We start from the raw sequence: 21732 nt of genomic DNA, 5'->3' as shown, positions 1-21732 counted from the left end.
TACAGATATTTAGTTTGGAGCTTTTTGTTACCAACTTGAACTCTTTCATACTACACGTAATTGTCACAAAGGCATTTTGACTTTGGCATAAAGAAAGCATATTTGATTGGGACTTGGCCAGTTGGGTAGATCGACTTAAAACAGAGACAGCACATTTTGAGTGCACTTGTACTTCAGTTCTTCTATGTGATGACTAATGGTGTTTACGTCTTTGAAACTATAACGAACCATTATATGTAGTATGTTTTGTACTAATTCCTGATATCATGGTTTAAGTTTAAGCATTATGGCTCAACACCTACACCATACGACTGTAATCATAAAAAATTAAATAAAATCTAATGGCTGCCGTAACCCGTAAAATGTAATGGTATCTAGAGTTCTAGACTCGGGAAAATGACAATTTCTTTTGATAACTAAAACAAAAAAAAAGAGCAATGAATTACCTCACCATTTATTAGAGGTCGAAATTCTAGTTTAGTATGAAAAACTGGTACAACCACCTCGGTTAATAATATAATTGTTATAAACCAACATATCCTGCTAAATCTATACACGCATATGCACGTGTCATTAAAGATGAGTTGCGGCAACATGTACATAAAAAAAAAAAAAAAGCTCGGGCGTCTAGGCCGACCTGCAGCAATACATGAAAGGAGCTTCCAATACTGTAAATTTGGGAGCCACCAGCTGAATCAGTCCCATTTACCAAAGATGCGACAATTGTAACATACAGCAAACAACCAAATCAAACCAAAAGGAAAGACGCTGTATCACTGGGGCTTGTAGTAGCCACTTTGATGAGGGGGAGGGTAAGGACCTGGAATGGTGTATGGTGGTGGAGGATGTGCTCCAGGTTGTTGTGGATGGGCATTGTAGTATGGGCCCCGCCACCCCGGATATGCAGGTTGCCCATACTCAACTGGCTGCTGCTGCTGCTGAGGCTGTTGAGGTGGGTAAGGATTAGCAGCTGCTGGGATGTGATAAGGTAGTTGTACAGGCTGCTGTGGGGAGGTATATGGGGGGCGAGGGTGAGCATATCCAGCGGCCACCGGTGGCTGCTCCATTGTCTGGTAATAAGGGGTCTGGGGACGTGAAGGATATGAGGGAACCTGAGGATCTGGCTGCTGCTGATTTCTCTGAGTTGGGTATTGTTGCCCAACTGAAGGGTAGTTGCTGTTATAGCCACTGCCACTCTTGCCATCCTGGAAGCTAAGACCAGCCAATTGCCTCTGTACATCTTCGATCATTTCTCGGCACTGGATATTTCTAGTCATCACAAAATCACTGCACTGCTGCTTTATGTTTGTGATTGCATCCTGATAAATAAATCATAAAACATTATTTATTCATCCATCCTTTTTCATGGGTAGCCTGTCTTCATGATTTAAAAGAAAATAATCATGTTTATAGGTGAAAACTAAAATAAAATAAATATCCCTTTCGTTGTAGCATGGTCTTTGTTCACAAGTATATAGTTATACACTGCATGCAACGTAGACAGAACATAGTTAAAACAAAGCCTACATGACCTTAACCTGAATTCAGGTTTAAGCTGGTGACCATGCACTGGTATAAAGTGCCAGATAACATAATTAGGCATCTAATTTCTATTATTATAGGATGTTGTATGGATGTTAAGAAATGACACTGAAAGAAAATTGTTACCTGAAGGGTAACATAAAACTTCAGTCCTTCGTTAATGTTATCCTTGATTTCCCGGTACTTTGTTATGGCAGCTGCAATCTGTTTATATGTCTTCTCACGAGATGCTGCATCCACATATCACCCAGGGTCATAGCAAAAAGCTTCTCAGTAATCTTGCACTACTAATAACAATTGAATACAACTGAAAGGCGGCCTTACTCTGGGCAATCACAAGTTGAAGTGGCTGAACTGAATGACTTATTCCTCGTCTTTTTAGTATATGTTATTAAGTAGGTTATGAGCTTTAATAGCCAAATGGTAATGTTGGGTTAATTACCAATTTACCATACCCCTAAATATTTTACTGACTAATTTATCCACTAAAAGAGGAAGCAATTCAGCCACTTTGGCCATTACCAAGGTGGTAAGGCTGCATTTGGTTTGCTTTCAAACAATTAATTCTGATGATGAATTTTGTGATAACAATGATCACTTAAAAGTTTGGATTAAAAACAAGCGTTGGAACTATTTCTTTTTTCTTTTTTTCTTTTTTTTTTTTTTGAGTTGGAGGGGGGGGATCAAATCTCGTTATAAGAATTGATTCTTTGAAGCTAAAAATTTAGCTTTAAAAAAGAATCATTTTTTTCTCAGAACTCATTCTTCAAATGGTGGTTTGATTCTTTGGAACAGAATTGTAACAAAAAATAGCCTACATATTGACAAGGCCAGCAGCTTCGAACATCCAATTTTCCACAAATGAGAGGCTCATCAATAGCTTTGTCATCTGGGTAGCCTCTCTGAATGTCAATTACACAACTTACTAGAAAACTTAGGTGACAAAAAACAAAGCTAGATACCACAACCATCACTTTATCAACTATAGCAGTAAATGTATAAAAAAAAATCAAAATTAGGATGTTTGGCAGGCATCATAACAAAGATGAGAAGCAGCAGCATTAGAATCATGCCTTCCAGACAAGCATCCATTTTCAATGCCAATCAGGAAAAGTGTCAAAACTTTAAAAGCTCAACAGGTGGACCAAGATTTCTGTGTCTTTTCACTAAATGCACCAAAATAAACACCTTGGGAGCATGTAATCAAGGAGGGTGTGTAGGCTTCTTTCCCTGCTTGCATTAAAAGGATTACACGACAAATGGTATAAGCAAACTGAACAGATACATATTTAAGCACCTAACATACACACATGATCAGAACAAATGCATGAATTATTTCACTTCTGAAAGAGAAATTATAAGAGGAATATTCATAACTAATAAGCAGTGAATTCATTTAACTCAACCAAAATAATTCCACAAAGATCTGATGCAACAATGCATGATGCCCACCTTTGTAGTCTTCAAGATTAAAGACAGCAGAAAATTCATCATTTTGGGCCTGGAGACAAAGACAATTTTAAATATATTAGCATTATGATGGTCCACATAAACACATGGACACACACCCCCATACACCCTTTATCCATTTTATCTCAGAATGATATTTCCAAGATTATGATAACAGAAACAAGCAATACAACAGAAAGCAGAAGTGACATGTTGCGCTCCTATGCATGCATGATAGCTCATGCAAAAGGAAAATTCTGGTTTGAACCACTCTTATCTTAATTCATCATCACAAAATAAACATGAAATTCGAAGTTTCAGACTATTAAGTGTCAATACCGAAAATATGGATGGACTGTAAGCAGGAGAAAGGAAATATAAATAGAAATAGAGAGAATTGGTAACAAAAGCATTCTTTATAATGGCTATAACATGTATTAATCACCCAGTCATTTGTCCCAGTAACAACAAAAGAATGTCAAGTAAATCCCTAGTTCATGGAAAAGAAATAATATGACCTGGATCTGAAGCAATAATTGTTCTTGTGCTTCAATATTTTGGGCAATTTCTTCACAGATACTATCATATTTTGATATCTCCTTCTTGAAAAGATCCTCATATGAACCTGTAGATGTCATCAGTTTGGGCAGTATGTCATCCTGCAAATAAAACACCATAAGCATCAGTAACAAAAAAGGAAACTTCAGATTACTTAAAACAAGGTTGGAAAGAAGGCTCAATAGAATCCAATCAATTAAAACCTAAGAGTATGACTTAATATTATATTTCATTATGTTGTCCAAAAGCAAAGCATAGAGCAAAATTATATGGAATACCATTTCCAGATGCATGTTGTCAAACATTTCATTTAATAAAGAAAGTGGGTGAGCAGGATGGAAGAAAGGGTTAAAATTTTAGTCCAAAAAGAAAATAACACGGAGGTTTAAGTCATTATCTTTGTTGTCAACTGATACTGGAAGCCAATAAATTATCACCATTTTTTTATCAATAACTCAAGAAGAATTTATTAATTTAAAAAAAAAAACGCAGAGAAGCAAGACATTGTGGAAATTACAACAGACACCAAGTGTCTATACACCCGAAACATATTACAGTTGAGCCCAAAACATACTCTGTCTCTGAACCCCTTGCTTAGCTAGACCATCTGCCAATCTGTTGGCAGATCTTCTAACCCAATTAACCTGAATAGACATGCCCCTAGAGTGCCATTTGAAATGCCTACAAACATTCCTTAGATGCCAAGATACTCCTTCTCCCTTCTTTAGCCACTCAACCACTAATTTGGAGTCGCCTTCAATAATTAAATGTTCAATTCCCAATTCTTTGGCGTTCTCAACTCCAAAAACAGCTGCTCAAAATTCTGCAGATGTCACATCGCCTTTTTGGAAAATAAATGAGAGAGAGAGAGAGAGAGAAATAAGCAGAACTTGATTTATAATCACATGGAGCTCTATATTTCACCCAACGGCCGGAATCCACATATAAGTTACGGGTGATGGCAAACCTAGCCAAGCCTAGCTTTACTCACAACAGTTTGGGCTTGTAGATCTGGATGTCAATGTCTGCAGTTTTCAAACTATCTGATAAAAAAAAAGAAAAAGAAAAAGAAAAAACCTCAACAAGAAAAATGCCCTAACCAGAGTGAGAATACCTAAAAATGTCTTTTTCTTTCCTAAGTTTCCTCCTCTTCTCATATGTCAAAATTATAGACAAAAAACGCATCTATCTATACTACTATTAAAAGTGGGAATGAGGTCTAGATTCTGGAATTTTTCTGATCTAAAATACCCCTATTACTGAATTTGGTCACTCTTTATTATAAGGGCAAAACATACTGTCTCTGAACCATATTACAGTTGAGCCCAAAACATACTCTGTCTCTGAACCCCTTGCTTAGCTAGACCATCTGCCAATCTGTTGGCAGATCTTCTAACCCAATTAACCTGAATAGACATGCCCCTAGAGTGCCATTTGAAATGCCTACGAACATTCCTTAGATGCCAAGATACTCCTTCTCCCTTCTTTAGCCACTCAACCACTAATTTGGAGTCGCCTTCAATAATTAAATGTTCAATTCCCAATTCTTTGGCTTTCTCAACTCCAAAAACAGCTGCTCAAAATTCTGCAGATGTCACATCGCCTTTTTGGAAAATAAATGAGAGAGAGAGAGAGAGAGAGAAATAAGCAGAACTTGATTTATAATCACATGGAGCTCTATATTTCACCCAACGGCCGGAATCCACATATAAGTTACGGGTGATGGCAATCCTAGCCAAGCCTAGCTTTACTCACAACAGTTTGGGCTTGTAGATCTGGATATCAATGTCTGCAGTTTTCAAACTATCTGATAAAAAAAAAAGAAAAAGAAAAAACCTCAACAAGAAAAATGCCCTAACCAGAGTGAGAATACCTAAAAATGTCTTTTTCTTTCCTAAGTTTCCTCCTCTTCTCATATGTCAAAATTATAGACAAAAAACGCATCTATCTATACTACTATTAAAAGTGGGAATGAGGTCTAGATTCTGGAATTTTTCTGATCTAAAATACCCCTATTACTGAATTTGGTCACTCTTTATTATAAGGGCAAAAAACATAATTTGAACTACTACTTATAATAAATCTATTCCATTTTCTCTTATTAAATAAATGAGCTTCGTGGGCTTTTTCTTGACTAAAACACCCCTACTTTTGAATTTGGTCCTTTCTAACTGTGGGGGCAGAGAATGTAATTTAAACTATTACTTTTCATTTCATTCAATTCCCTCTCATTAAGGTGTTAACTCCCATTCTCCCTCCTTAGATCCTTTATTTGAAGTATTTTTGTTTCTCACCAATAAATTCTACTTTTTTTGGCAAGAACTCTACTAATTAAATTTATACCCAATAATTTTAACAATACAAAACCTATGTGTTCAAACCCAACATGGAAACTGAACTATCCTTTTGTTGGTGTAGCAGGTACATAGTTCATCTATCTAGCAACCAATGGTCTCATAGGTAAATAATAAAGGTTTAAAAATAAATAAAAATTAAGAATTACAAAAAAAGAAATTAAGCACACCTATAAAATTATATATTTATCATGTTAAACAAAAATAAGTATGGAAAATGAGAAGTGTTCTTATTAATGATGGAAATGAAACAGAAAATTTAAAACTGACCTAGAAATGAAACCATTTTCCTATTCAAGTGGCAAGTCAATGGTTCAACCTTTTAGGTCAAATTGGTCAACCCACATTGTCATAATTAAATAAAAAAATAAAAATGCAGGGACAGATTATTAAAAAAATACAAAAAATTGTAGAAAACATTTGGGTACATCTCTAATATTATGTATTTCATCATACTAAACAAAAATAAGTGTGATAAATAAGATTTATTTTTATTATTTGATGGAAATATAACAAAAATTTAAACTAACTAAAAAACAAAACCATTTTTCATCTAATTGGTGGTTAGTAACCCATATAGGTACAAATTGGGCAGGCTCAATCTGAGCCTAAACAAACCCACCTTGCAATTTTGGATGAACTGGCTTGGATTTTCTGTCCTCGGGCTAGGCCTAAGCCTAGGCCCAAAAGTTTGGGCTCTTCTATTTTTTGAGCTGTGACCATGCATGCCTAACCTTAAGTAGCTCGAGCTTGGCCTAACTAATCCAAACCTGAGCCCAAGTGCTTCAAATTTCAATGCGAGCTAGGCCCAGGTTGGATAGATCAAACTTGACTTTGGGCTCAAGCATTAGGCCCAATGCATAGGGTTGGGCCTAGGTTAAGCACAAACTTGGCTCAACCTACACAACTTGCACCCTAATGGTCCAATCATTTGGGTAAAATGGGCCAACCAATGATGTCATAATTAAATAATAAATGTAAAGAATACATAGAATTACAAAAACAAAAATATAAGTGTGATAAACAAGTAATGGAATAGAAAATTTAAAATTTCCCAAAAATGAGATTGTTTTCTCTTCCAGATCAAATAGGTCAACACATGATGTCATAATTATATATTAAAAACTCAAAAATATATAGAAAAATTATAAAAAAAATACAGAAATTTGTCAAAAGAAATTGTGCACATCTCTATCATTATATGTTTATCATGTTAAACAAAAAAAAATATGATAAATAAGAAGCATTTTTATTAACAACGGAAATAAAATAAAAAAATTTAATTCCACCAACACACCATGCTTTAACTGCTTATCTTTTTTAATGGATTCTAATAAGGATATTAAAATTATTATTGTTTTCTGAAATTGCCACATGCAACACACGTGCACATTTACCAGTAATTTAAAAAAGTACAAAGGCATCTGAATGATTAGGGGTGCATATCAGGCCAGGTTAGGTTGGATTGAGGTCAACTGTTGCCCAACCCAAGGAGTTGAAATCCCAGGTTCAACCTTCAAACCAATGTAGTCAACCCTAACCCAACCCAATCTTGTATTCTTCAATCCTAACCAGCTCAACCCAACCCAAAAGTAACATTGGGTTTGGCTGAGCTTGGGTTGGGTTTGGATGGCCTGGTTTCTTCATTTCTTAGACTTACAGTTATCCTATTAGGGTTAACCTTAAAAATATGGGGAGAATGCTATGGTGCTTTAGGAATACTATACCTAACTTGCACCAAAATATCTTAGCCTTCAAACCTGAAATTATTTTGGTTCAAGTTGGGTCAGGTTGCCAAATGTCTCAACCCTAACACAACCCGAAGTTATCATGTGCATATTTTTCAACCCTAACCTAACCTTCAACCCAACCCAATCGAACCCAATCTTTCTAGGTAGGGTTCAGGTTAACTTGGCCCAAGTTGCACCTTTAACTAATGTTATCAAAGAGTTAACCTCAAGTTTTCATTATGTAAATGAACCTTAGTTTGAAATTGGGCTCATCTGGCAAGCTGTTGTGAGATGAGCTCAGGGGCAGCTCATGACAAACCAAGCTTCAGATGAAGCCAATGTAATATTACTGATTGACAGCCTAACTTGTGACATATCCACAAGTCATAATTACAGTTGGAAAGAAAGAAAATATTTGGATGCATGGAACTGTATGAATAGAAAAATGACAAAATCAATAGTCATATGAGTAAAAGGCAAGGCATCTTAATGTATTTAAAGCAGGGATCTATATTTCAGAACACTAAGGCCCAGTTGAGGACCTTGAATGAGCAAAAATGGAATAAGAATACAATAAATATATCATGCCCACCTTCCTTTTCATCTCCTTAAGCATGTCCTCAAGTCCTGCTCGATGTGCACCAAGGCTCTCCAATTGCCTCTACACAGATTCAGAATATTATATCAAAGATGCATTTAATATCTAAAATAACATATTGTAATCTAACTAAACCAACTACAACAGCACGATTCATGAAAATATATTCCATCGAATTCAGTACAAATGAGCAATTTAACAGGAAAATGTGTTGTTGAACATGTCAGTGAAACCCATTTGGGGATCCTTCCAATCTTATGGAAAGGAAGGACCATGTAAATCCGTGTGTTGTTACACATTTTCATAATCAGTAAAATTATCTATTTATCTTGCTAAAAAACAACTAACAGTAGTGTGTATATTTCACATTAGGGCTTCTATCAAAACACTAAAGTGAAATCATAGGCCTGGCTGAGGGTATCAACAACTACTAATTCAACCTCAAGGAAAATAATTGCATATGACACAAAATGTGCCACCTTTTTATTAATTTCACCCACTTATACTACCACAGTACCATCCTTCCCCCATTAAACCGTAATTCCTCACTTTCACAGAAGAAAAATGAAGACTGTGCCACAGCCCAACACAGAAGCTTCCAACCACATCAATCACTTTCCTGTCCACATCATAGTCCACAACCATTTGCCTAAAAATATCTTGCTAATTAACTGAAGGAGTTTTAATCCTTAGCCTCCTTAGCACAAGATACATCTTTTTTATTTTTCTTATCTCCATCTGTTAATTCTCCTATATTTTGATGGGCTGGGGCAGACACTATGAGGTAGAGGTTCACGTTTGTGGTAGAACATGTCATTTTGTCAACAGAGCAAGTTACAGGTTATATTCTGCTTCACATCATGGAAATTTGTTTCAATGCTTATTTTGTTCCATAAGAATTATCCTGGAACCCTCTCCTACAGTTATTAGGCATTTGCATAAAGCACCTAATTAGCTTTTAGTTTTTAGAGAAAGTGATAAGAAACAGGCTCTTTTCAACGTTATTCTGCTTTTGGCAGGTTTATGGCTTTCTCTGAACCTTTTTTCCTATACAAGTCATTTAACAAAATATTACTGAATGCCAAAAATTCATTTTTCACTTAAGAGACAATTGGAGGATGTCAAAGAGATTGTGGTTGGAATTGAAGAGGTGGATGTCAGAGAGTCTCAGGGTCTATTGGAAGAGGGAGATAGGGTGTTAAGGGGGTCGCCTAAGAGACAATTGGAGGACATTTTGCTAAAAGAGGAGATTAGTTGGAGACAAAATCGAGGGTTCAATGGATTCAAGAGGGAGGTAGGAATACAAAGTATTTTCATGCTGTGGCTAGTGCAAGAAGAAAGAATTTTATCTCTAAGCTGGAGATAGATGGGGAGGTCATATCTCAGCAGGGAGCAATTGCAAGGACCTTTATGGAACATTTTAAATCAATTTATAGAAGGCCGTTAGATGAAAATTTGTGGGCTGATGGTTTGGATTGGCTTAGCCTTTCGGGAAACCAAAAGTTTTGGTTGCAAAGACCTTTTGAGGAGGAGGAGATCAAGAAGGCGGTGTTTTCTTTGGATAGAGCCAAGGCTCCAGGACCAGATGGTTTCACTATGGCTTTCTATCAAGATTGTTGGGAAGTGCTAAAAAAGGATCTAATGGGGGCTTTCAATGAGTTCTTTGAAAGGGGAATAATAAATCCAGGTGTGAACTCCACATTTATTGCCTTGATTCCTGAAAGAAGTGGAGCTAGTCACCCAAAGACTTTAGACCCATAAGCTTAGTGAATAGTTTGTACAAAATTCTAGCTAAGGTCATGGCTCTAAGAATCCGGGAAGTCCTCCTCTACCTCATAACTTCCAATCAAGAGGCTTTTGTCCAAGATAGGTAAATCATTGATCAAATCTCCGAATGATCTAAAAGCATACATGCAAAAAAAAAGACGTTTGAAGTGAAGTGGAGAGATTAAAAAGAGATATTGAGGGGGACAAGAAGTTTGAAGTGAAAGGGGATAGAAGAAAAGGGTCTAAATAGATCTTGGAGGAGTTAGGGTTAAGGCTAAGAGTTTTCAATGAGAATCCTAAGTTGGAATGTGAGGGGGTTGGGCAGCATTAGGAAGAGAGCGACAATTAAAGAGGTAATTAAGAAGTTTAATCCGGATGTGGTAATACTTCAGGAGTCCAAAAAAATGGAATTTGATTGCAAATGGGCAAGGAGTGTGTGGAGTTCTAGGGGTATAAAGTGGGTGGTTGCTCCTTCGTGGGGTTCCTCAAGAGGGATTGTGACCCTGTGGAAAGAAGATTTACTCATAGGTGTGGAGGAGCTAATTGGAGATCATTCTGTCTCCTAAAGTTCAGACAGGTGGACGATGGGTATGAATGGGTGGGTACTAACAAATGTGTATGGCCCCAATGACTATAGGCAGAGGGAGAAATTATGGGAAGAATTGAATGACATTAGAGGCCTCTGGGATGGACCTTGGTGTGTGGGAGGGGATTTTAATGTAGTGAGATTTACAGAGGAAACCAACAACCCCAGACAGAGAGTAACAACAAGTATGAGGAAGTTCAACCAATTTGTGGACTCTTTTGAACTTAAAGAACTTCACTTGGTCCAACCTTCAATCTAGGCCAATTTGCTCTAAGTTGGACAGCTTTTTGTTCTCAACAGATTGGAAGGAACATTGGGGCAATATTACTTCTAGGGCTCTCCCAAGACTTACTTCAGACCACTGGCCTATAGTGTTGGTCAAGGAGGAAATAAGAGCAGTTGGGCCTACCCCTTTCAGGTTTGAAAACATGTGGTTGACTCATCCGGGTTTCATTGAGAAGATCAGAGAGTGGTGAGAGCAAGCTAATCCGGTAGTTGATTGGGAGGGAATGAGGTTCCACAAGAAACTTCAATACTAAAAATCACAATTAAAGGAGTGGAATAGGCTGGAGTTTGGAAGATTAGAAGAGAGAAAACAAGTTCTGGTGGAGCAAACCGAGGATTTGGACCTGAAGGAAGAGAGAGGTTCCTTTGGAGAGGAAGAAAGGAAGTTGAGATGGGTTTTGAGGAGGCAGATGAAGGGAGGACATCTTGATTAAAGAGGAAATCAGTTGGAGGCAAAAATCCAGGTGTAAGTGGCTAAAGGAGGGAGAAAGAAACACAAGGTTTTTCCATTCAGTGGCAAATGGGAGGAGAAAGAAGAATTTCATCTCTAATTTGGAAGTTGATGGAGCAGTGTTGTCCCACCCGGCAGAAATTGCAGAGGCTCTAGTAAACCACTTCAAATCTATTTTTAGAAGGCCTATGAATGGGAGAGTGTGGTTGGAGGGATTGGATTGGCCGACTCCAAGTGCAGAGAAGAGAGAGTGGTTAGAAAAAAGTTTTGATATGGAGGAGGTAAAGGAAGCAGTATTCTCAATGGATAGGACAAAAGCTCCGGGTCCAGATGGGTTCACAATGGCCTTCTACTAGGACTGTTGGGATATTTTGGAGAATGATCTTAGATCAGTTTTTGATGAGTTCCACAAGAGGGGTGTAATAAATCCAGGCTTGAACTCAACTTTCATTGCTTTGGTCCCAAAGAAGAAAGATGCATCCAACCAAAGGATTTTAGACCTATCAGTCTGGTGACTAGCTTGTACAAAATCATTGCAAAGGTGTTGTCTCTCAGGAAAAAGAAGGTGCTTCCCTCTATTATTGCACCCAACCAAGGTGCTTTTGTGGAGGGAAGACAGATCACCGATCAGATTCTCATTGCAAATGAGAGCTTGGAGAGCTTTAGGAAGTCAAAAAAGAAGGGAGTGGTTTGCAAATTGGATTTGGAGAAGGCTTATGACATGGTTGATTGGTCTTTCTTGATGGAGGTGTTGAGGAGTTTTGGTTTTAGAGACAAGTGGTGTAAGTGGATTTGGGGTTGTGTTAGGACTTGTCATTTATTATCCTGGTAAACGGGACTGTGGTTGACTTCTTTCCTGCGTTGAGAGGTCTAAGACAAGGAGATCCTCTTTCCCCTTTTCTTTTCACCCTGATTGTTGATGTGCTTGGGAGATTGTTCCATAGAGCATACTCGAGGAATTTGATAAGAGGGTGAGGAGTAGGAAGGGAGGAGGTTCCCTTAACACTTCAACAGTTTGCAGATGATACTATCCTATTCTATGAAGGAGGGAACTTCAATTGGATCCTTGAGCAGATATCTAACCTCAAGGTGAACTTTGATAAGAGTTGTGTGGTGGGAGTGAATGTGAATGAAAGGGACCTAAGGGAATTTGCAGGTGAGCTAGGTTGTGCAATTTCGGACTGGCCCCTGACATACTTGGGCCTCCCTTTAGGAGATAATCCTAAGAGTGTTAGCTTTTGGACTCCAGTAGTGGAGAGGTTTGAGAAGAGGCTGGCGGCCTGGAAGAGAAATTATCTTTCTTTAGGTGGGAGAGCCACTCTCATTAGGCTACCCTAGCTAACTTACCTGTCTACTATCTGTCAGTGTTTAAGATCCCCTCAAAGGTTTCCAATCTTTTGGAAAAATTAATAAGGAACTTTCTGTGGAAGCCTGGAGAGTAGAAGAGAGATCATAGGGTGAGTTGGGAGGTGGTCACTAGGTGTAAAAATGGGATTGGTAATTTCAAGAAAAGGAATATGGCTCTACTGGGGAAATGGTTGTGGGGGTTTTCATTGGAAAGGGATAAATTGTGGACTAAGATTGTGGCTAGCATTCATGGGCTGGAAGACAATGGCTGGGATCCTAGAATCTTGACAAGGGCCTCAGCTACTTCTCCTTGGAAATCCATTCACAATCTGCTTCCAGTTTTCTCCCCTTGGATCAGGTATGGTCTAAACTCTGGTAACCGAATAAAATTCTGGGAACAACTTTGGGTCGGGGATTCTCCTCTGAAGGACCAGTTTCCTTCCTTGTATGCTCTATCAGACTTGAAAAATGAACCCATATCTTCTTTCTTGGTCCCTTCAGCCTCCACTTCTGGCTTTGGATGGAACCTAGGCCTATGTAGGGCAATTAGGGATACAGACATGGATAGCTTGGTAACTTTGCTAGCCTCCCTTGAGATTGTCTTCCTAAACCCTGCTAAGGAAGACACCAGATTTTGGACCCCTTCTAGCTCTGGTACCTTTTCTTGTGCTTCATTCTTTGAAACCTTAACTCAGCCTCCTATCCCCTTTGGGTTGTCCTTTCCGGCTAAGGAAATTTGGAGCAGGCCTATTCCTCCTCGGGTTGGTTTTTTTTGTTGGGAAATTTTCCTGGAAAGAATCAACACTTTAGACTTACTTCAGAGAAAGATACCCAACTATTGTCTACTTCCTAATGAATGTGCTCTTTGTAAAGTTGATGGGGAATCTGGCTACCACCTCATGGTCTCTTGTAAGGCTGCTAAAACTGTTTGGGAGTGGGTTTTCTCCCGCTTTGGGTGTTCTTGGTATCCTCCGGAGACTGTCCAAGGTTTGTTTTCTCCTTCTTTTTTCAGTTGGCCTAAGAAGCGAGGGAAGACTATGTGGAGGTGTATTAGGGCAGCGGTATGCTGGTCATTGTGGGAAGAAAGAAACTCGCGCATTTTTTCCAATAAGGAAAGAACATTGGAAGAATTGCTAGATCGAATCCTTTTAAGGGCTGTCCACTAGCTAAAATCTTTGGAGTTGTTTTCAAATTTTCCTGTGGATGACTTGCTAAGAAACTGGAAAGAGATTGCTTCCAATGCTAGATGCAAGAGGACTCTTTGTCTATTTTGGTCCCCTCCCCCCTCGAGCTTTAAAAAGCTGGATTTTGATGGCAGCAGTGTAAGGAATCCAGGACCCTCTGGGATTGGAGGAGTCTTCAGGAATGAGGAAGGGATTGTTATTGCTTTATTCTCTGGCCCTATTGGAGAAGGTGACTCTCTTAGGGCTGAGATCCTTGCAGCGCTTGAAGGAATTCGAAGGGCAAAGGAATTAAATATCAGTCGTTTGATCCTTGAAGGTGATTCAAAGGTGGTGGTTAGTTGGTTGAAGACAGAGGACAATGGTTTGTGGAACTTTAACAATGAAAAAAACAATTCTTATGGCTGGGTAGGGTCATTGAGATTCAGTACAGCTGGGTGAAGAGTGCCAACTCATTTGCGGATGGGTTGGCCAAGCAAGGAGTGAATAGGGAGTCTGTCTTTTGGGCTAGTTTTTAATCTTTTCTCTTTGCACTCGCTTTGTTTTCTGTTTTTGGGGAGCTAAGATATTTTATCTCCCCTCTTGTATCCATATTCCCTCTTTTCTTTTAATTTAATGAAGCTGGGTGAAGAGGAGTGCCAACTCATTTGCGGATGGGTTGGCCAAGCAAGGAGTGAATAGGGAGTCTGTCTTTTGGGCTAGTTTTTAATCTTTTCTCTTTGCACTCCCTTTGTTTTCTGTTTTCTGTTTTTGGGGAGCTAAGATATTTTATCTCCCCTCTTGTATCCATATTCCCTCTTTTCTTTTAATTTAATGAAGCTGGTGTTATTGATAAAAAAAAATCTTAATTGCTAATGAATGTGTCGAGGAAATGAAGAGATCAAAGAAAAAATGAATAATTTGCAAGTTGAACTTGGGAAAAGCCTATGACTTGGTTTATTGGACTTTCTTAATCGAGGTTTTAAGGCAATGTGGGTTTGGTGAGAGAAGGTGCAAATGGATTTGAGGGTGCTTAAGATCTTGTCACTACTCTATCTTAGTCAATGGCACAATAGTGGATTTCTTTCCAACTAAACGTGGGTTAAGACAAGGAGATCCTCTCTCCCCCTTTCTTTTCACACTTATAGCTTATGTTCTAAGCAGAATTATTCCAAGGGCTGATCAGCAAGAGTTGTTGAAAGGGTGGAGAGTAGGAAGAGATGGTGTGCCTATTACCCATTTACAGTTTGCAGATGACACCATTCTTTTTTGTGAAGGAACTAAGTTGGACTGCATAAGGAACATGAAGCTTTCAATGCAGCTTTTTGAAAGGATGTCAAACCTTAGGATCAATTTTGAGAAAAGTTGCATAGTGGGGGTCAATATGGGGGAAGGGGAATTGGCAGAATGTGCAGAGATTATAGGTTGTAGTGTTGGGTTGTGGCCTCTGACCTATCTAGGTTTGCCCCTTGGAGCTAACCCAAAAGAGGTTGGTTTCTAGAATCCAGTTTTAGAAAAGTTCTCCAAAAAGTTAACTGGCTGGAAGAAAAGGTATTTGCCGTTAGTGGGCAGGATTATAATGATAAGCTCAACACTAGCCAATTTACCTGTCTACTATTTGTCAGTTTTCAAGGCTCCAGTTAGTGTTTGCAAAAGCCTAGAGAAGATGATGAGGGATTTTTTGTGGGAGTGAGAGGAGGAAAAGAAAGACCATAGGATAAGTTGAGAGTGTGTGTAGGAACAAAAAAAGAAGGAAGGTTGGGTTTAGGCAACATACAGAAAAGGAACTTAGCATTACTTGGGTACTGGCTATGGAGATTGCCTCGGGATAGGAACAAATTGTGGACTAAGGTGATAGTGAGCATTCATGGGCTCTTGGACAATGAATGGGATACTAGTCTACTGCCTAGGGCAACCTGGAAGACACCTTGGAAGGCTATCAGTGCAATTTTACCTACACTCATCCCCTACATCAGGTACAATCTTTGTAATGGTAATGGTATAAATTTTTGGGAACATATCTGGATAGGCACCTCCCCCTTAAAGGATCAATTTCCTTCACTGCATGCCTTTTCAAGCCTTAAAAATGAGCCAATTTCCAAATTCTGTGTTCAATCTTCTTCAAATAATGGGGTTAATTGGGATTTGGGCTTCCGAAAGGGGTATCAGAGATTCAGAATTTCAGAGTGTAATTAATCTATTACAGCTGTTGGAGGGAGTTTTTCTTGAGCCATCTGTACCTGATAGCCGAATCTGGACCTGTACTACCTCTGGTTCCTTTTCTTTTGCTTCTTTCCTCAAAACTTTGTTACAGCCCTCCCCTGGTATTCTGCCTTCTTTTCCTGTGAAAGAGGTATGGTGCAGACCTGTTCTGCCAAGGATTGCGGCTTTTTTTTTGAGTAGTTGTACATGAAAATATTAACACATGATCTTCTTCAAAGAAAGTGGCCCAGTTGGTGTTTATCCTCTCACTGGTGTGTCTTATGTAACGCTGATAGTGAGAGTTTATATCACTTATTTGTCTCTTGTTCTTTTACTACTTCAGTTTGGGAATGGTGCTTCTCTTTGTTTGGGTGCAGGTGGATCCCTCCTGTGAATGTACAAAGCATGTTTGATGCAACTGCGTTTTCATGGCCAAAAAAGAAAGGGAGAACTATGAGGAGGTGTATAAGAGCTGCTACCTTGTGGGTGATTTGGGAGGAGCGGAATTCAAGAATCTTCTTGGATAAAGCAAGAAGTAAAGAAGAAGTTTTTGAAGCAATTGAAATTAAAGTGGTGCATTGGCTTGAAAGACTTCTCTAGTGTTTCGGCAACTGATATATTGAGGAACTGGAGGGCAGTGGCAGATTCTTCTACTGTTAAGGCTGTCATAATTCATCATTGGAGCTCACTGGACAGGAGATTTATTAAATTAAATTTTGATGGTAGTAGCATAGGGAATCCAGGACCCTCCGCCATTGGAGGTGTATTTAAAGATGAAAGGGGCAGAATTATTGCACTATATTCTGGGCTGGCAGGGGAAGGAGACTCATTGAGGGCAGAAGTCATGGCTGTAATGGAAGGCATACAAAGGGTGAAAACTTTGCACATCAACAAACTAAGTGTTGAGGGAGATCCAAAACTGGTGATCAACTGGCTACAGGATGAGGGAATGAAAATGTAGATGTACAATAATGAAAGGAAGAAATTCAGATGGTTAACTAGAGATAATTGAAGTAAGGACAGGGTGGGTCAAGCGAAGTGCATATGCCATAGCTGATTCATTAGCTAAGCAATGGGTGGAGAGAGATTCATTGTTTTGGGCACAATTGTACGGGATTTGGGGTTTCTTGGGGAGAGATAAGAATTTTTATCTCTCATGAACTTTAACTGTTTTTAAATAGTCTGTACTTACCACTTTCTTCTCAGATTAATAAAATTGATGTTATTGATAAAAAAAATCATTTTTCACTCAGCTGGGGCCAAGGACTAAATAGGTGCTTTCTACTCGTAGAGTCAAACAAAAAGTATGTATTTTTGCTACCCCAACCATCATCACTAAAGTGCCATGTAATAGGCTATAAGGCTAGGCGAAACATGGGCTACTAGAAATCCTTCACTACAAGTCCTTCACTAGAAGACTTAGGTTACTCCACTGCCAGCAAGCTTTTGTTCTTTTTCTAATAGATATGAGATAAGGGAAAATCTTATGAGAAGAATGAAAAAGATAAACAAGAAAAGTCTTGCCCCCACAGGGGAGACAAACATGAACAGTTAGAGTATGTCATTTGAAGACCCCAAGAGAACAAGATATTCATAGAGGGAGACACATAAAAAAAATAACAAAAAGAAAAATTGGGGGAAAAACTCTAAACCTGAAGTCTTCATATAGTCAAGAGAACCATGATATAACCTTTATTGTAGAATATTAAATGTAACAGAAAAGAAAAGAAAGACATGTAGTGATTAGACACACTGACCATCACACAACCTGAAAATTTGTTGTGGGTAAGAAAGATGCTTATTACATTTAATAATAGATAATTATGAAGGGCATTAAAAAGTAAATGCAATTGACTATAAATGAATTATTTACAATAACACCACAATGGAAGTATTTATTACCAAGCTCTGCTTCAATGCTCCCACAATTGCATCTTCATTTGCATCCAAAGACATAATTGGCCTTGCAAGAGTTGGAAATGCAGATTCTATCTGATACAGTAGATCATATAAAAAAGATTGTTAAAATGCCAAAAGCTCCCAATGAATCATACAAGAAATAACTGCATAGTTCATACTTTCTCAGGTAGTTTTAACTCATGGCCACTTCCAATAGATTTAAGTATAGTGTACTCTTTATTGTTCAAAACAATCTTCTAGTATTACAAAGCAGTTAACTTGGCTAGGTCCAGCCGTCCAGGCAAAAAACAGATAAGAAAACAAAAAAGGAAAGAAAGACAGACAGACAAGAGGGGTTTCTAAACAAAATATAAAGCCAAGAGAATTAACAAATTTACTGAAAATAAGATGAAAATTCAGATCAAGATGAGAAAATTAGAAGGGAAGAGATAAAGGATAGAAGAGAAAAAGAGAAATTCCAAAATTTTAGCAATGGAAGTGAGTAGTATACAGTTTACCTTTTTGTTCCAATGGATAATGAATGTTGTTACAAAAATGGTAAGTAATCACGTCCCTGAAGAGATATTCTATATAGGAGGGGAGAGAAACAAATAATTATAGATGAAAAGTGGGCGGTATGAAATAAGAATAGGCTACATCAGTGATAAGAGTAGATGTTCCATAAGCTTTGCATGTAACTTGACATAGTCAGGACAGAGTTTCATTTCTCCTAGTTAATAAAGAAAGAAAAACTCAGCAAAGACTGCTAAAAATGTATTGAATTGTTTTGGGGAGTTGCAAACCAATATTAAGGGATTATACTTGCATTTACAAAAAGACTAGCTGAGGCTAGCTCTCCCAGTGGGTGTAACCATAGTACTTCTGCTCTTTTAATTAATAAAAACACATTGTCAGTTATTGATTAAAAAATTCTAATAGGTGTCTAATAGCACCCATTAGATGCTACAAATACAAATACCTCTACATGCATAGTTTACTGATGCCAGACATGATATGAACCCAAGACAACATTATGAACTGCACAGGCATTTCTAAGTATGCTTTATAGCATTAACACTTTTAATTATGTAAAATGGGTGTGTTCTATAATCTTCATAATGGTGTGTCTTAAGAAATCATCCTGTAAATATATATATATATATGTTAGAAACTTAATTAAATTTTACAAGGCATATAAGTAGTGAAAAATGGCACCTAGCTGATGGTATAAGTATATTATATGGGACACTCATACCCATATCCATGTCCAGGAATTTTATTTTGCTCCTAGTTGGGAGAAAAAATGAGATCTGCTGTTATGCATATGCATGTAAGGTTGAAAGAGAGAGAGAGACTACCGGTCGTCTGTCAAGGATGGACATAAGAGCTGAATGATCTTTCACAGAACGCTCTATTCGTGCATCACTGTCAGCAGCTTGCTTCAGGTTTCCAGCAAACCTGCTCAACCTATCTTGAAGGTTCTTGGTTAGAGTACTGGACTGAGGCCTAGTCCATCGAGTCCCAAATTGACTTCGAAACTGAGCATCCTCTCTTGCTTCTTGCTGCAAAAGTTCTTCTGTTTGGACCAGTAATTCTTGGTTCACCCTTCTCAAATCCCTAAGCTGCTGCAACTCAACTTCCAAACCAGATGGGCCCCCACTGATCTGCACTGCTTCTACATCTTCTTTAAGATCCCTTGGTAGTGTAAAATTCCCTTCCAGTGCAAGAATCGAATCAGGTAAGTCCATTTCCTTCAGCTTCACACGGGTTATCTCACTTCCTTGCTGCAATTTCTCAGCTTGTGTCCTGATGACGTCATCAACCATTTCGGTATATCTAGAAAGAGCCTTTGCACTGTTATCAGGAACAAGACTTGAAAACATCTTCTCTTTGCTTGCATCCAGAATATCATTCATTGGTGTGGACTTGACTAGTGAAGCTGCTTGAAGAGGTGGTAAGGTATTTGCTGCAGGGACTCTCATAAGATAAACTCTATCATTCTCCTTTGTAGCTATCTCCAAATTGCGGTTTAAATTAGTTTCTAGTCTAGTAACTGCATCTACAAGTTGTGGTGCAACACCTTTCATTGATTTCTTTGCATCAGCCAAAGTGCTAATCCCATTCTTCAACCGTGCAATTTCCTCTGCAATTTCTTCTTTCTCATGCATTTCCAGACCATATCTGTAGCAAGCTTCAGCATATAACTGGGCTGCCTTCACTTGCACATGAGATATCCAGGTCCGGTCGAAATGCTGGTTGAGAGGAGCAGCATTTAATGCTGCAAAAGCTTCCTCGTAGTACAAGGCAACCTGTATTCGGTACCCACATAAACCAATGCATTGCATTTCATAATTAATCACCACAAATGACGGGCTTTGGATGCAAATTAGGTGATCAAAAATCAAAATTCAGAAAAAAAAAACAACCTATTTATGATCAATTAGATATAAATTTCATCAAGACTACAAGAATTATCAACAGAAACAGGGATATGTTATCATCATATTGAAGAATATAAGGGCTATTATCGCCTGACCTGCCTTGCAATCTTGGCGCAAAGCCCAGCTGATTTTCCTTCGGCGATGACTTTCTCGAAGACGCACTCCTGCGCTTGTGCAAGCATCAACCTCTCGAGCATCCCAGCACACTCAACAGAGATATCCAGCGTAGTCGATTGGCCAATTGAAGCCTTCATCGATGCGTTATCCCTGAGAAAGGCAAACGCCCCAGCCGAAGCCATAAAGGAGTGAGAAGCCTGCACACGACCGGAACCGGAGGATCGATCAGCTGAGAGGGCAACCTGGCTATGGACAGCGCCGAGATTGAAGAGCACTGCAGCCTTCTCTAAGTGAATGTTCTGCTGCGACGCCTTATGTTTCGGCTTGAACGCATCGTACCAAATGAAGGTGATGGTGTTGATATGGTCCTTGTCAGGAGAGATTGGGAACCTAGACTCCATGACACAGAGGGCTTTGTAGTAACTCTGGAGAAGGTCCCGGCGGACATCGGGGGTGTCTGAGGGGCGTTCGAGATTGGCCCTCATTTGTTTCACCGATTCAAGGTCATCTTCCAAGTTCTGCGCTTCGCGCTCGGAGTAGGTGTAAGCGATGTACTGTCTAAGAGGGCGGTAGATCTCGACGGCCACCGTTTTCTTCTCGTGGATCGCCAGCATAACATTAGCGGCCGCCGCCGACGTCGCCGGAGCAGCCATGGTTGGCTTTGAAGGAGATGTCCACCAGTATTAAATTGACGAGACAAGCCTCGACCAGACGAGTGGTGAGGGCTGAAAACTTCTTTGAGGAAGAACGCGAAGAATGGGAATTCGATCGATCGATGGAAACGAAAATTCTCCTCTGTAATTGTTTACTTTATTTATTTCTTCGTTAATACGGAAACAAGGGAACTTCGTGGTTTTTTCTTCTTCTTCTGTTCTACCGGCCGGTTGAAACCTAAACAAATGTTCAGTACTCAAAAGTCTCCATCCCAACTGAGAGAGACCGTTTGTTATCGGTTGAGTAAGCAATTATAGGGCCGGAGTGACTATTTTACCCTTAAATATTTTACCATATAACGGTATAACCTTTTTTTTATCCACTAAAAGATAAGCCTGTGTAAGCACTAAGCACTTTAGTTCAGCCAATTCAGCTGTGAAGAAACGGCCCCGGGAGAAAAAAAAAAATTAAAAACAAATCTAACCGAATATTAATTCAGCCAATTAGCTGTTGCTAAATGCCGATTGAATATCCAATGAAATGGCGAGAAGCGTCCAAAGAAGCAGCGATGGTGATCTTCAAGCTGAAACTG

At 38.8% G+C, this 21732-nt stretch overlaps 1 protein-coding gene across 1 annotated transcript; it reads right to left on the bottom strand.

The window, feature by feature from the left end:
• Nucleotides 1-432: 432 nt before the first annotated feature.
• LOC104594335 (vacuolar-sorting protein BRO1-like) lies at nucleotides 433-21443 on the bottom strand. Its single transcript, XM_010254625.3, has 8 exons — nucleotides 20465-21443; nucleotides 19287-20237; nucleotides 17932-18021; nucleotides 8226-8294; nucleotides 3510-3650; nucleotides 2995-3043; nucleotides 1669-1772; nucleotides 433-1319 (listed from the first exon to the last, which is right to left on the bottom strand). The coding sequence occupies exons 1-8, from the start codon at nucleotides 21137-21139 to the stop codon at nucleotides 774-776; spliced, it is 2625 nt and encodes an 874-aa protein (XP_010252927.1). The 5' UTR covers nucleotides 21140-21443; the 3' UTR covers nucleotides 433-773.
• Nucleotides 21444-21732: the final 289 nt, after the last annotated feature.

Source organism: Nelumbo nucifera, chromosome 3, assembly GCF_055504915.1.
Source record: "Nelumbo nucifera cultivar China Antique chromosome 3, China Antique-T2T, whole genome shotgun sequence".
NCBI classification, from domain to species: Eukaryota; Viridiplantae; Streptophyta; class Magnoliopsida; order Proteales; family Nelumbonaceae; genus Nelumbo; species Nelumbo nucifera.
This window is presented reverse-complemented; position numbering and strand designations above follow the sequence as displayed.